The sequence below is a fragment of the Anarrhichthys ocellatus genome, unplaced genomic scaffold, assembly GCF_004355925.1.
Source record: "Anarrhichthys ocellatus isolate YVR2014 unplaced genomic scaffold, GSC_Weel_1.0 scaffold25, whole genome shotgun sequence".
Taxonomy (NCBI): Eukaryota; Metazoa; Chordata; class Actinopteri; order Perciformes; family Anarhichadidae; genus Anarrhichthys; species Anarrhichthys ocellatus.
The window spans coordinates 2,523,271-2,539,482 of record NW_022280055.1 but is presented as its reverse complement, the minus strand read 5'-3'; the positions used below and the strand labels follow the sequence as shown (position 1 = coordinate 2,539,482).

The following is a 16,212-nucleotide window of genomic DNA, read 5'->3' as shown; positions in this document are numbered from 1 at the left end:
AGAGTAATATCACTAATACTCGAGAGCAACAATCTTGTTCCCCGTAACACTAACACACACACTTGAACTCTTTTGAATAGAATTACTGTAGGCTACTTTATATCAGTCCTTAATGTTATTGTCTTTTTTTATGTGTGTTGTGTCACAAGTAAAGGAATTGGAGGTCAAGAAAACTATATATGTTTAAGACTTTTTTAATACACTTTAAGATCCTGCGGGACACCCTGTGTATGTTGAAATTAGGGATGGTGAAATAATATGTCTTTCATTCAGGATTGTGAAACTGCATCAGACGTCCAAGGCCAAAGCGCATCTGCAGATCCAAAGAAAGGTTCTTCTACTCAAAGGTGTGCAGAAAGACTTCAGTATATTGCCATTTATTAATACAGTACTATTTAATGATGTCTGAAATCCATCATTTGTTGATGAAAAGTTGACTTACAAAAGACTGCAGATACTCAAAAGTGTTTGCAGGCTCTCCTGATTTTGTTACAATATGTCCTTATCACTCAATAGTGTGTGTATGTGCTTTATTCCTGTAATAAACTTTGTCCATGTGTCTTGTGCGTCATGCAGAGAGAAGAAAGGCTCGCCCCCGCCTCGTTCCTTCTTCTACCGGGTCCTTCGAGCTGCCTTCCCCCTCCACCTCCTCCTACTGTTTCTCCTGCTCCTCCCCTGTCTGATTCCCCAGTCAGAGAGCGACCCCGGCTGTACTGGGGCCAACAACTTCGCCCGGTCCTTCTACCCCATGTTACGCTACACCAACGGCCCACCGCCAACCTAACAGAAATGTACTTAGGAAGAAGATATAAAGACTGAAAACATAATGAAAATCACAAGCCACCTTTTTGCCACACCTGAACAAACATGTAGAAATGATGTTAAGCTGATGAAGTGATTGTCTTCCAAAAAAGTTATTAAGGGGTCTTTGAACAGATTGTATTTATTTCACAAACAAAATTAACCATTTGAATTTGGAAAACCACCACATGTGATGAAAAATGCAGATATTGTAGTTTAATAATGGAGAGATCTGCAGCCTCTTGGAGATCTCCCTTTAAGGAGTGACACAGTAGATGGGGTATCTTGACACTTGTAGACGGGTAAAGCAGAAAACATACAGTGTAATAACAATAACAGGTAAGATACATATCTGAGATACAGCGAACATATTCCAGTGAGTTCATTCGATAACGAGACGCTGGAATTAAGATGAAAAGAAAGAATTTCCAAACAGCATAATAGTGACTGTAACAACTCCCCGTTAGATTTTATGAACTGTTGACATTTATTTTTGTATAACCTGGCGCTTAAAAGAAAATCATGCATAATCTATTTTTATGTGGGAATGAACTCTTCAAAAAGTTTATTTTTTACATCAAAGACACTTGTTAAAATGTTAATGTTATCTTTATGAAGCCTACTGTTGAAAAATACAGCACTTTCATACATAATTGTGTGAACATGATTTTTTAGAGGCTATTTGTCTTGAGTTGATCGTAAGTAGACATGTTTATGCCTCCCAGTGCACTGTTGAAACACTGTAGATTTAGCAGGAGAACTTGTATGTACAAAACGTAAAAATACAATTGTTATTTATAACATCAAATGGTTGATGTATGCTCCTACTTTTGTTAGTAAACATTTTCTTAACTCTGTTTACTCAAAGTAATTGTTTTGCCTAGAATGATGAACAAATAAAAATGTAAATATGCACTTTACAGAGGGATGCAGTATATGCTTTGGTCAGTGAAGAGGCCTTTATATATATATATATGTTTATGTAAGTCATAAAAAGTCAGTGTAATATGTCATTAAGTCATTAAAAAGGCATGGTATGTCTTAAAAAAGTCATGCTATAGTATGTCGAAAAAAGGGAAAAAAGCCTTAGTATAGCATGTAGCAAGGATTAAATTCAAGAAAAGTTCAGCAACTTCACCTCTTTGGACAGATATACATATCAAGAACAAGGTCAAAAATGGAAAAAGTGACTTTTTAAGATCCTGCTGACACCAAAGTGCCTCTGCAGATCCAAAGAGAGGTTTCTCTACTCAAAGGTTTGCAGAAAGACTTACGTATTTTGCCTTTTAGTGAGAAAGGTTTACTTGCAGATACGCAGGAGTGTTTTCAGACTCTCCTGATTTCGTTGAGGTATGTCCTCATCACTCAATAGTGTGTATTTCCTGTAATAAACATCCATGTGTCTTGTGTGTCATGCAGAGAGAAGACATGTCTCACCTGGCTCCTTCTGCCTTCCCCTTCCCCCTCCTCCTCCGTCTGATTCCCCAGTCAGAGAGCAACCCCGGCTGTACTGGGGCCAACAACTTTGCCCGGTCCTTCTACCCCATGTTACGCTACACACCAACGGCCCACATGATCGTCTTTTTTTCTCCTACCAAAGTACATTTCGGAGAACATAATGGAAAAACACAGGTTGTATTTTTGTCACACTGAAACGCACAGAAATTGTATTTCTATTCATCAAGATTTGATCTGAGAACAGAATTTTGTATTTTTTTCACAAACAAACCACCCATTTAACTGTATTTCAATCATGACAAACACCACGTTAACAAAAAAGCTGATATGTTAGTTGAATAATGCAAAGATCTGCAGCCTAAATATGGAGGGGTAAAGCAGAAGACATACTGTAGCAGTGGCAGTAACAGGTAAGATATTTTAAATATCCTTCAGCTACTGTAGAAGCCACCGTGCAAATTCCAGCAATGATTGGAAAATCAGCTGGAAGCCAAATAAGAAAAAAAAAAAAAAAATCAAATCACAAAATTTCAGTATAAAAGTGACTGTAAACAAGTCCTTGCTTAGCTTTTATCAGATGTTTTTTAATTCAAATGTATGCATTATCCATTCATTTTATGACGTTCCATTGTTTTACATCAAACAGTTAAAATTGCAATGTTACTTTTATGAAGCCAACCGTACATAATTAAGGCAGTTTTATACACATAATTGTGTAAACGTATCTTTTTAGACATAAAATATAAAACAACATAGTTCGTAGTTCGGTCAAACTGCATGGTGGAACACACTGGAGATACCGTTTGATAATTGATGGAATACCCAGAAGTCCTTTCACCAGAAACAAACTAGGCACATTATCACAATATTGTCTGGGAACATAAAGTACAACCTAAGTACACAGTCAAAATACAGTTTGCAAGAATGCATAAAGAGTGTGACCAGAGGAAAAGCATATATTTACATATTATGCGCCCTTCTTGCAGTGATCCTGATTGTCGAAGCACGACTGTGCACACGATGACGAGCTACTGTAGACAGTTCTAAGATACAAAAATAATTTTCCTGTTCTTTAAGCAAAACTTCACAGGTCGAGTGCAATGTTGTCTTAAGAGCAATAATGGTTATGATACTTTTTCCTCTCTGAAAACACATGTTATATCTCTGATGAGGAAGCCAGGACTGTACAGGGACAATTGACCAATCTACAGAAGGCCCTCAGGTGTGAGTATGAGCTGTAAAGCGCCCTCTAGTGGTCAGTAGGAGCAGGAATAGGCCCTGCTCTGACAAAACAGCTGGTTTCAATTCTCAAATACTTTTTCAATCTTTCAGTGGCCTGAAACTGAAATGTTGTCTGTCAATGTTCTAAGCTAGATGTGTATCTACGTCTACTACTAAAATGGACTTCTATTCATTTTAACCAAGACAAAACAATTTTTAGCATTTAGCAGCAGTTCCCATATTTTAGCCACATGTATGCGTTCAAAGTCTTACAGGTGCTGTAGTTGTTGAATGCTAACTAAATAACTATACCGTCTTCTATCACATGATATGTAATTTTGCATTAAATAAATAGTGAATAGAGTACACTTGCTTGCATTTCTCGGCAAGAGTTAGACGAGAGGATCGAAACCATTGATGTCTGTGTACGTCAATTATGACAGAAACTTGTTGTTACCAGCAACTCTAAAGCTCACCAACATATCTCATTTGTTTAATCTGTACAAAAAAAAACCCTAAAATGTCACATTGGTTATGTTTTTTGTACATATTAAACAACCAACATATCATTATATATTATTAGTGAGTTTCAGAGGCGCCGTTAGCTAGCTGTTTTCCCCCGTCTTTATGCTAAGCTAACCGCCTGCGATACCTATTTATCGCAGAGATGGGAGAGTGGTATTGATCAATTTATAGATTAAATGAATAGATGGGAATGTTTGTCTAGTCCAGAGAAATAAATACCTTTTTAGGTATTTTATCATTTGGATGAAAAAAAAAAAATATGCAAATTGAATATACACTCAGCCATTAAATAAACAGCTACCTCGAAATAAGATTAACAATTCACTTTATTGTCTTTTTATATATCATCGCATCACCCAAACCCATCTATATCCAACAGGGCTTGTGCATATCTCTTTTTGTCATTATTTACACCCAGCGCTCTCTGTTGGACCTCCAGAACAATACCAGACACGGACGATAAATATTTGAATATGAAATTAGCTTCTCAGCTCAAGAGAATCATGGCAGTAACATATTACATCAACGTTTAAACAAGAGCTGGTGCTCCAGGCCAAATTATCAATAAGAATTGGTTTCCATTCTAATTTTTCAATATGTAGTGATAAGGCTGTGAATACAGAGAGTTTGGTCTGTCTGCAGAGTAACGTCCTACGATTCAAAAGTTCACTATCATGAGTACACGTTGTCACAGAATTCAGCCAAATGTTCCAGCAAAAAGTCTCATCAGTCTCGTGAATTACTTTCGTGCAAAAGCGGTGAAAACTCATTGCATCGAACTACTTCCGTTCACCTCCGCTCGCAGTGCTGCTGGGAGTCCAGGTATCCGAGGGTCCGCTACTGGAGCCGTGGGGCCGAGCAGCAACCTGCGCCTGGTCCCCGGGCTCCTGCTGGGAAGGCCGGCGGGGCAGACGGGAGCCGTGCATGATGTGGGCGTCCAACATCTCCAGCAACAGGTCATACAAAGGCACCATGTTCTTCATTTTCATGCAGTGGAGGTGGTCCATGCCTTTGTTGCTGCATGTTTGGAAAGAAGAAGAAGAAGAAGAAGAAGAAGAGAGTACCGAAGGCAAGTGCTTTGTTTAATAATAGTGCACAAAAATCAGCAACTTAGTCATGAAGGTACCATTCTCTCCAACACATAAATTAGCAATTTTGTATTGAGAACATCCATGACTATGGGGTCCTTTTACCTGGCATGGCGGATGTGTGAGAGCATCATGAGCAGGTGGGCGAGGCGGGTGTACTGTTGGCGGAAGCTGAGGCCGGTTTTGGCGATGGCCCACACCAGAGCGTCCGTCACGGCGTCCAGAAGACGCAGCAGCTTGGAGCGACTCTGCAGCTCCTCGCTGCCCTCCGACGAGTTGAGGCACATGTCTGGTGACACACGGAGAGGAGCGGACATCTTGATTTTAACAAACAGGTGGTGCGTCGATGATAATGACAATTCTAGTGCGATTGGATAAATCGACATCCAATCTTTTTCATCTCCGACTACTTTTATGATAATTAGTTGCTTTATTTAGCCTTCATTTTAGTCAAAGCCTTTATTTTGAAATAAATATTGTCTAAATATCTAAAACGAATTAAGCCATGACTGTACAAACTACTGTATAACTTTTCAATTATGTTACAAGGTTACATCCTGCTTATACACAAATGTTCAAACACATGAAAAGCTAAAATTGAGGAGATTGGTGCAAAAACTATGAGCCCTGTTCGACTCGCTGGCTGCGGGATTCAAAAGGAAAAACAGAAACATTAGTCTGACGTTAATTACTCCACGGAATAGCTGCTCACCAGTGAGACTCTGACCATGTTCATTCTCAAACGGGCACAGTTTGTTGCTGCGAGCATTCAGCAGAACCAACGAGAGCATACACAGTGTTCCCATTAGGCTTTTCACTGGTAAGTTATTTAGCTGGTCCCCTTGCCAACCCTGTGCAGACTCACGCACAGACAAGCTCACATGCTGAGACACCAATCACTCAACTGTGGCTTCACGTAGTGAAGCGTCACAGACACAAACATGCATCTCCTTGTCTCACCTACACACATAGAGAGGACATAGGCTGCACAAAGGCCTTATAAGTGTATGTAAACACACACACACACACACACACACACACACACACACTTACTGGAGTTAAGGAGGATCATGGCCTTGAGGCAGACGTACTCCTCTCTCTGGAGCTTGAGTTCTCTCACCCTGGACGTAGCAGCTATCAGCATATCAAAGATCTCTGAGAGCCCCTGGACACAGTTCCCCTCTTCTCTATCATGCAAAGACATGCAGAAACCTCCCTTTATTTGTTTTGCCTTTTGGGAAATTAGGTAGAAATCTTGTGACATTTTGCAAAAATGCAGCATGGATTTAACTCCCACCAACATCCAAAAGATGGCAATGGAGCGGTACTTGTTTAGCAGTTAATATGTTCGTTAAGGAATTTTCGGCTGGATTATTAGATAATTTTATTAACACTTCTGTAACAGAGTTTGACTGAAAGTTGCACAAATAGCAGAAGATTCCAGTCGTAGAAAGTAGCTGAGTACATTTTCTACTCTATACTTCTATTCCACTACATTTCAGAAGGAAATATTCAGCTTTAGTTACCCGTTACTTTTCAAAATAAATCCTACAAACAATGGCTGCAGATCATGCACTGCACTATTTCGAAGGTATGATATGATAATAAAGGCCACCACAAAGGAAGTGTCGGTGAGTCAGAGAGGTCAAGACGCTTTGTTCAAGCTTTAGAAGCAGCAGAAACTTCTCATTGAGTGCAAGCACAGATGCTCATCAGTTTCTAAAAGACAGTGCTGCGGAGGAGGTAGCAGTTTGAACTCCCACATTGGAAATTAAGCTATATCTTTGTTAGTCATTAGCAGTATGATCTAAATCGCATTGTGGCCGGCCTTGCACTGAACGTGGGATGGATGATCTTTGATTTCAGTTCATTGTACTCTAAACAAATGGAGGCTGGGGCACATCGTGCACTGCATTTTTAAGACCGATACCGATACCGAGACCGATGTTGATAATTGAGGAGAAAAAACAAACGACAAACACCAGTATTCCTTTTTCCAATCATAAATAAACAAAAAAGACTTACAACTTCAAGTGGAATCCTCGTCAAAATTATTAAAATTTCAGTCCTGGTTGATTTTGTGACACCCGTGGTTACTGTGGTAACAGCAAGTGAAGTTTAACACAGCAAACACTCCTTGAGCAGCTGCTTTGTCAGACATACACCAGTAACGATGTAATAGATATATGCATAGTTTCCTGTGAATCCAATGTGCGTGTGAAAGAAATTTGAATCGTGCGATAATGGCGGACCCCGCCACTAACAATAAAACTATAGTAAACTATGTAAAACTACATCCACAGTGATGATGATGATGATGCCAAACTCTCCCTTTAAATCAAGCTTGTGCGGTCGATATGCGAGATGTCGGCGGTGGTACCTGCTCAGGCTGAGGTCAGGGGAGAAGATAAGTTTCCCCGGATGGTCCACTGACCTCCACATCAGTCCGATCATCAGCACCTCCAGCCAGCAGCACTCCAGCAGGTGCACTTGGTCCAAAAGGCTGAGCTCTACAAACCCTGAGGAAATGACATGATCAAACATTATGTAACCGTGTGCTGCCAGTGATGCTCCACACAGACGACAAGCAGCACTCATCGTGTCCAAACTAGTGCTAGGTTGATTGCAGTCCTTATTCATTAGGTAATGTATCCAAATCAGGTCAGAAGCAAGTTAAGGACAACATTTTTGGGGCCATGTACCCACTGACAGTGTATGACCTGTGCTGTTATCTGTTTTCAGCAAAACTGTGAGTGACTCCGTCTAGTAGGGACACACAAACACGTCACCTCAGGGTGAGGTAAAAGGTTTCTGGGTCATGGTGTCTGCCTGAAGCAATGGAAGAGAATCCATGGCTGAAAATCGCCTGAAGTCACAGCCTTCCATTGGTTTAAAACTTTCATATTGTGCAGACAAGCAGTCTGTCACAATCAGCACAGACTCGACTCCCATGCTGAATAAAGCCGAGACACTTACAGCGGCTGGCCAAGATACAGTCGGTAACTCAGGTGTACAGCTGACTGAGCTGCCACTGAGGAATGTGATCCTATTATGCATATCTCAACGAATGTAACGTCACTAAAATTAATTGTAATTTTCCTTTAAAGGTTCCCTGCATACCCAGACACACCTGGAATCTTCTTGGCCCAGCTGATCATGTGAACCAGCTCCTTATCAGCCAGGTTGGTGAGCGACATCATGACGTTTGCTTCAGTCAGCGGCCTCCTCATGTCCTTCATGAGGTAGATCTCCGGCGGCTCCGCCTCCATTATCCGCCCGATCAGCTGTTCTGGGGTCAGTGCGGGAGGGTGGGGCTCGTTTAACAAACCGATCGCTGGTCCGGCCAACATCTTTGGTCCGTTGGTTCTGCCCTGTGAGGACAGACGGGTCACTCGCCTCGCCTGGGGGTTCCTTTTGTTTCCACGCTCCTTTCGCATACCTGAGACAACGAAAACAAGCCGTTTTACAATTGTGCTGGACATATTTCACCATCCATACGGTTTGTGAAATATGACAATTGCTCGTTTGGTTTTCAGGATTTATGTTTTGGCCTCTTGGAGGCAGTAAAAAAAAGCTGTGAAAACGACACCGACATATCATCATAATCAGATGAACATATTAGCAAACAGTCGCTTATTAACACCTCCTATAGATATGGAGCATCATCAGCAGCTCCGTCTTTGGTCTCCTGAGGGAAATATCTGGCTCTTAAGCTGCTAAACGATCCACAATGTTCACCAGCTAGTTGCCGATTTTGTCTGACTGCGGTTTGAGGCAGGACAGGTGGTGAACAGTGTATTTTTTAGAGGGTTTTTTGTTTGATTTTTGCTGGAAAGGACAGTTTAATAAGTCGATATTCCTCAAAAAGCTTCATAAAGCTGCGAGAATACATAGCTAAAAATCTTTATTATGGCTGCTTTAACTACTGAATGCAGTGTGGGTCGCTAGAAATCCCAGACAGCAAACAGCAATCTTCTCCACATTTTTTAGCAGCTGTTAAACAGATTAAGTTTACGTTGGATCGAAGAACCACCTTTCCTGGCTGCTGGAGCGGGATCATGTTGCTCTGGGAAAAGGAGGGAAGCACTCTAGAACAAACAAAGCCACGGGGAACTTTTAATCACCTGACTTTTCATATGACAAGATGACAACCAGAACAGCATTTTGGTTAAAAAAAAAAAAGAGATGATATGTTGTCTGGTTACAGTTTAATGTTCTTTGCGGGCAGAAATAAGAAATAAGAGAATATAAAGAAACTTACCACACTTGGTCATGCCAACTTCACAGCATTTGCGAAGGCGACACGCCTGGCAGCTCTTGCGGCGGTTCTTGTCTATAGTGCATTGATTGGTTGCTGGACAGATGTAGTCAGTGTGTCCTGAGACGACAACAAGAAGAAGGAGAAAAGATGAGGACAAAAAGAAAAACTAAATAAGTTAGAGAGGAATAATGGATGGGGAGTGGCAGAGATGAAATGAGAAAAGTAGAAGAAAATAAATGCATTTTGAGGCACCGTCTCTCTGCAAAATGAGCACTTGCTAAAGGTGATGACATTTGTGATGTAATTCAATCATGTATGAGCTCATGAATCTGGATTACAACTGTTCTATGATGTGCTAGTATTAAAATTCTCATAGCATTCAGTGTTAATGATGCAAATTCTTGTTTTGCAGTTTGAGAATTCAACACAAATCTACAGCCATGTTCATCTTATATGCTAAATAGCACTAAACACAGAGTAAAGCCAAAGTTGAATGATTTATGACCAAATATCTGGAAAACTATAGTATTGGTTAAAATGAAAATGTTGACCTCATGATGATGCTAAAGGAAAAGTTAAGGGATCAACAAAGTTATCACGACTATCTTGTATATTTCCGTGTCTCACCTTGGATGCTCCTCTTGAAGAAGGCCTTGCACCCCTCACATGACCAGACGCCGTAGTGGTAGCCCGAGGCGTAGTCGTGACACACGGCGCAGTAGTGGAGGTCGGCCTTCCCGCCAGATGACACCACGGCTTCCTCGCTGTCCTGAGAACGCCTCCTCACACTCTTACTAACAGATACGTTTCAGTCATCATTTCAAGACAAAACACACGTGGAATGAGTCATTTAATGAGCAGGATGTTTCAATGAATCATTACCATCTTTAGATTCTTTTGGCTTTTTGCAGCCTTCGTTAAGCAGGCAATAATTGAAAGAGACAGGACAAATGATCATTTTCAGTTATATTTTTACAGTAATTTTTTGTATTAAAAATTTAACCGTGAATACTGACTAGGGCTGAAATAATTAGTTGATTCATCAATTAGTCGGTTGACAGCATTCTTCAATAATTTTGAAAATCAATTAATAAGTTGAGCCATATATGAAATCAAAAGTTGCAGTTAACTGCTTGTCACATGCGAGTAATTGCTGCTTTTCTCAGTTAAAGGTTTGGATTGTTGGTCTGACAAAACATGACCTAGGTTGTGACATGTTTTAAACTAAACAGTTCAATTAATCGCAAAAATAAATCAGCAGATTAAGTGATGATTTAAAATGATCATTAGCTGCCGCTCTGCGACAGACAGGTGAGCTTGGGTGAGAGGTAAAACAGTGTGTGCCAGAGTGAGGGCGTGATGCGCCATCCTACCTGGTTGTTAAGACACTGTCCCGCTGCGTCAGCTCCATCCATGGACTCTGGATTGGCTGCCCGTGCTGAGGCCGAGTCTGGGAGTGGCGCAGGGTTATGGGTGCCCCCACGTGGCCGTGGCTGGGCCAGAATAAGGAGGGGCTTAGTGACCGATGGATGGAGGGGCAGTCTGAAATGCCCGGGCTGGCATAAGTGAAGATAGTTGGATTGTAGAAAGGTATGGTGGTGAAGTCGTGGCCGAGGTCGGTGTAGGGGGACGGGATGCAGATGGGCTGGCTTGTTTCCAGGGAAAAGCCAGGAGAGGAGGAGCTGAGGACCGGAGGAAGGACGCGACAGTTAATTCGACTGGAGTCCACCTCCTGGAACTGGAGGAGGGGCTGATCCTTTTCTAGGGAGGAGGCAGCGGCCATCGCAACTATAGACGGTCTCCGTATCCCCGGCTTTAACGCATCATCAACAAAGAATATGAGCCTAGGATGGAGTTATCTCCTGGTGTCAAGTTCACTGGCTTTGAAATACCAAAGCAAAGACCAGCAGATCTACCAACACAGGCCGGCGTTGTTTAATGTTTCTCATGAGCTCACATTGTAGACTCCCAGAGCGATGAATGACTCCTTTGGCTGACTTGACTCTGCTCACCCATAAAATGCAAGATGGATCACATGATCAAACTGATATCCAGAGGGTAGTGAACACAGTCCGTTCTTCCCAGAGCAGGGGAGATATTCAGTGCTCAGTCTCTGTCCAGCCATGTCACATCATTGAGTGGTCGCACATGGAGCGCTATCCACCTGCAAGACAAAGAGAGAAACAGTAGTTTTCAGCTGAAGTACTGGTTGTGAAGTGTTATGGTGAATTTTGTGACATTAAGTCTGTTCTCAGTAGGGGCTGCGTCTGCCAATTCCTTTAAAAAAAAAAAAAAAGAAGTGAATGACAGTACCAGGCAACAGGTGTGACCACTTATCTTCTTATCACGTGAGTAATGTGATGACACCTGAGCACGATCTATTTGCTGAAGATGGCCGTGAGATAGAGTCAAAAGTAATGTCTTTATATCATAGATCCCAAGGTAATATTTTTCTTTAAATTGTAAGAGGTTTTTTATTTTGCTAAATAAATACATTTCAAAAAAATGTAAAATTGTATTTTCATAGTGACATTTTGTCACATTTGACCCAGTTTTTTTAAATTTATTTATTTTATATATATATATATATATATTCTTTAAATGAAACTAACTTTCATAAACAAACACTTCTATGAACTAAATAAACGTAAAATTCTGAGTTGTCATTTTACAAAAACATTAATTGTGATGTCTGTTTAGGATTTTATTTTTCCTAGCAGTGGAGCTCTTTAGTCAAGTAAAACAAAAAGTATAAATACGTTTTTGAAAATGCAGGACAAATCAAGATCTTGCATTGGGCCTGTATAAAAAAAAAAAATCCATTTAAGACAGCCAATAATCTTAGTTGAAAAAAAACATGTTTTTAAAAAATACAGTTTCTGGCTGTCTGTGATTGAAAACCTTCAGAAAAAGTCATACGAATTTAGATTTTTGCTCTACGAAGTCACACACCGATTCTTCTTTCAAATAAAACTGATTATGTTCATTATTCAGACACACAAGACAAACACTGTCTGAGAAGTAGAAGCTTCCAGTTGGAATAAAATAATATTGCTGCAAGGTGGATTTTCTTTTAGAATAGCAGTGTCTGAAAATGACGAGAGGAAATAGGAAATCAGGATTTACTTTGTACTGCAGACAGACAGCTGGTAGATCAATATATATAACACACACAAGTACAGTCTATGTTAGTTTACTCTTACGACATCAGATAAAGCTAATCCAGACGAGTTAATCATTCGTGGGTGGCAGGACTCTTCAGCCGAAGTTGGTACACATTGTCTCCACCTTTCTGGCATGAAGCTGACTTTTGGAAGTCATAATTAATCCAGAAGAAAGAAAGGGTCCGTTAATCTTCCCATACGGCTGAGACACTCTTTTGGTTTTGCTTGCCAACAAAAGTCAATAATCTGTAGGAGTAGCTGAAGTCTTGTGCAGTAAGCCCTAAAATGAGCACCGCTGAAAACTGGCGGTAATTAACCTCACAAAGTTGCAACGAGCACATGGGATCATTAAATATTTTTGTTACCGTGTAAATCGGCAATATCAATTTTTATGACATCACATTAAAATGTCAGCGGATAAATCTCGCTTACATCTGTGGAAACACTTTGGGGAATGGAGTCATTTAAGCGTACCGATCATTGCTTTCATTGTCAACAACCCTCCAGCTACTTCATTTTTACCACCAGCTGACTGCTACTTCTTGAGTTGCTGTATGTGAAAGTCATGACACGCTAAATCAAATATTAAAACAATTCTTCCCAGAATCTTCCAATAGTCTACGACCGTATTGTTGCGTCTAGAATAAGAGATCCAGGACTTCCACTGACGCTTTGCAACAAACAAGAGAGGCTTTTTTTTATTGAAGCCTTTGCTTCATTGTAGAAGTGTGGACACATAACAGGTGGGTTAGCATCTAAAAAGGAAAAAAAAGTGAATGTAAGAATAAATAAGGTAAATTAGACAAAGTTACAAGGGACGTTCATTGTGTGTTGATGTTGGCGGTCCCTGCGGACAAAAGCGGAACCATTTCAAATATTCTCGCTGATGATCTTATGTGCTCGTGTAGGTCATATAGAGGCGTCAGTCTTCAGCTGTTTTAGGTTCACATTCAAACCCTGACGTTAGCATTTTCACAAAAAATGTTAACATGCTGAATAAGTCACTTGTCACTATGCATTTTGAATTCGGTGCAACAACGAGGATAGTTTTCACGTTCAAATTGTTGCGATTGGGTCGACCACCATGATTTTTGACTTTGTGATGTTTCAGACACATTAGCCTTCACAGATACTACGAAAGTCCATTACTCTCAGCTGTTACAACAGCTTCAAGGGCAACAGAATTCATTATATTCTTAAATGAAATTTGCTATGATAAACGATCTGTTTCTGGCTGATAGTACCGAGTGTGTTGGCGGTAGGAGGATGGCTTTACCTCCATCTCCTTTGGGTTCATCAGTTCTTACCCAAAATCATTCTAGACTGATGCGATGGCAGGAAATCAACGAGTTGGAGGTATTCTGCGTTTGAGGTTTATTAGCGCCGCCTGCCAGGTCATCTGTTTCTGCTCCAATCCTGGAAAATGATTGATGAAATGAAGTAATACACCGTCTTATCAAAATATGCGGCCCTACCATCAATAATACGCAAACGCAAATAAAAATGTCATTACACTTGTGAGGCTATCGTAAAGATCTACAGGTCATATGTTCCTGAAAGCAATTTAAAGGAAAGCGCTGTTTCGTTTCACTAAGTTTCCAACGCCCTTGTGTTTGTAGCCAATGAACTGACTCCTAAAACAAATGAGTCACTTTAAGAGAACAGAAAAGAGACTGTGGCAACATTTGGTTGCTTCATCTGCCATTTGGAGGTGAAAGCAGATGTGGAAGAGTTTCCTTTGAAGCTTTGACCTACCCTTCAAACCGCTTCACTGTCACACTCTCCAGCAGCTGGCAGCTAATTGTGAAAGAAAACCTTCTGCTCTCCTCCAGCTCACACGGACAATAAACGCTAAGGAATATACAGTAAACCACCGTGGCTTTATTGAAATGAAGTTTTAAGGTGTGAGGTTTAAATGTCTTGAGGAAGGTGTCTCTCCACCATTACTACCTTACAGGGCTATAATACAGAACACACAGGTCTGATAGTGTGTAGTCCAGAGCATCCAAGTCAGCTGCTTTGCAGGAGTATATGCTGCTCTCTATAGTGCATCAAAAGGCACAGAGCAGTAACTGCACCAATATAAAAAAAAGGAACAAAAAAAAAGTTTGCCGCTTTTTAGCCAAACTGTGCATAACAATTATAAACTGTTAATACTTAAATTGTATGTCTTTTCAGGCTGATTATAACCATTGCCACATACCTTGCATATAGCAACATTTAGGCTAGGTACTGCGCTAGGGGGGGCAATCTAAAGGGTGCACAAAAAACACATCTACAAACAAAATATGTTCTTGCTTCTTCAACTTTCTTGTCTATTTGAACTAATTAGCTAGTTTAATAAAAGGAACCTTTAATTAAATACATTTAAATATGTGATTTAAAGGCATCTTAACCACATCAAATCACGTAAACTCCTCAAGAGGCAGAGGCGGCAATTAGTGCTACTTAGCTAGTGCTAGTTAGCTTTTAGCAGTTTGTCCACTGTTGCTTTGTTATTTCGATATAATTGAATTTAGCTTCTGTCTCATTCGTGTAGCATAACAAAACTCAATAATTAAGACGTTTGAGCATCAAAATGGATTGTTCTACTGCAGGAAACAGGGAAGAATGTATAAATCTGGTCTTAACAAATATGTAGGTACAGCGTTTTTTGGCTTGGTATGGAAGATTGGACACCAGGCAACCTCAATATTCATACAGTTGGCAAACATTCATGCAGCTTATACATTAAATGCATTGCACACATACAGACATGCACCGAGCATGTCCCCCAAAAGTATACACAAATCCCAAAGCCAAATAAAGCAATATCTGAAGTGACAGTACTGTTCTTGGTCATTAGCCAGAAGTGCATGCCTTTTACACAAAAGCCCAAGGTCATGTAGTTTTCCCATCCTAAAACCTCACTGCATCCCTAAAGTCAGCCGGAAACAGATGCGAGAGCCGCTTGGCAGAAAGAAGCCATACATTACTATATACAGTGAGGGAGTGGGAGTGCTGATTAGCACCAGAGAATGTGGAAAATCTCAGTGAATTGTTTGCCCCGCTGTAGAAAAAAAAACCTCGGGTTCACAGCAAGAGATGTCTGCTTTACAGTTACAGCAGGTACTTATGAATTAAACTTGAACATTAAACATAGAAGGCGGTGTGATAGGTTAAGTCACATTCTTCACTGCTCTATAATAAAGGATGTTCCGAATAAAAAAAAAAAAAAAAAAATGACAATGAAAATGTTAACCTCTCTAAATAATATACGGAACTATAACATTAATTTCCTTGCATTTCCTAAAATCTCTGCATGACACCAAACCAAAAAAGATCTTTACAGTGAAAACAGTCTCTAAACAAATACATATAATGTATAATAAATGCAATCAGCAGTGTGACAAGAGCAATTTGCTAAAAAACTAGAATAAATCAACTGGAGATTGTTGTGGTGATCCAACATCAGATGCAAAGTTCAAACAGGGGGAATTCTTTCTGCGAGCTCCTCTGCATCGCAGCTGCTTGTTTACACAGAGATGAGTGCTTTTTTGAAGTAGGCAAATATTCACATTAGGTTCTTTAATTACGCCCAAATCCCTGATTCACAAAATAGACACGAATCAGATCAGGGGTTTATATGAATATCCAAATATGGTTATGGATATATCTTGAGATTATAAGACGTCACAGTGGGTGTGATACATTT

The 16,212-nt window shown here is 40.3% G+C and overlaps 2 protein-coding genes across 17 annotated transcripts in view; one reads left to right on the top strand and one right to left on the bottom strand.

Annotated features, from left to right (window-relative positions):
- syne2a (spectrin repeat containing, nuclear envelope 2a) overlaps positions 1 to 1,715 on the top strand; it is an 80,509-nt gene extending 78,794 nt beyond the window's left edge. For all 15 annotated transcript variants that reach the window (XM_031861792.1, XM_031861791.1, XM_031861806.1 and 12 more), the window contains 2 exons: positions 274 to 347; positions 577 to 1,715. In XM_031861792.1, the coding sequence (XP_031717652.1) occupies positions 274 to 347; positions 577 to 784 (282 nt within the window). In that variant the 3' untranslated portion in view covers positions 785 to 1,715. The remainder of the gene's footprint in view (positions 1 to 273; positions 348 to 576) is intronic.
- A 1,110-nt stretch (positions 1,716 to 2,825) lies between these two features.
- Positions 2,826 to 15,936, bottom strand: esr2a (estrogen receptor 2a). 2 transcript variants are annotated; one of them, XM_031861809.1, is made up of 9 exons: positions 13,826 to 15,936; positions 10,728 to 11,518; positions 9,982 to 10,148; positions 9,355 to 9,471; positions 8,224 to 8,532; positions 7,528 to 7,612; positions 6,147 to 6,280; positions 5,199 to 5,382; positions 2,826 to 5,022 (listed from the first exon to the last, which is right to left on the bottom strand). In XM_031861809.1, the coding sequence occupies exons 2-9, from the start codon at positions 11,135 to 11,137 to the stop codon at positions 4,785 to 4,787; spliced, it is 1,644 nt and encodes a 547-aa protein (XP_031717669.1). In that variant the 5' UTR covers positions 11,138 to 11,518; positions 13,826 to 15,936; the 3' UTR covers positions 2,826 to 4,784. The 2 variants fall into 2 exon arrangements, with proteins under 2 accessions (XP_031717669.1, XP_031717667.1); XM_031861807.1 differs by lacking the exon at positions 13,826 to 15,936 and having other exon boundaries at positions 4,785 to 5,022; positions 7,474 to 7,612; positions 10,728 to 11,137.
- Between the last annotated feature and the right edge of the window lie 276 nt (positions 15,937 to 16,212).

Bases quoted from the DNA above. Each gene is read 5' to 3' on its own strand.
- esr2a (XM_031861807.1), bottom strand. From the start codon at position 11,137: ATGGCCGCTGCCTCCTCCCTAGAAAAGGATCAGCCCCTCCTCCAGTTC. The intron at 10,149-10,727 runs GTAGGATGGCGC...CGTATCTGTTAG, and splicing joins GACAGTGTCTTAACAACCAG to TAAGAGTGTGAGGAGGCGTT. The intron at 5,023-5,198 runs GTAAAAGGACCC...CCAAACATGCAG, and splicing joins TCACACATCCGCCATGCCAG to CAACAAAGGCATGGACCACC.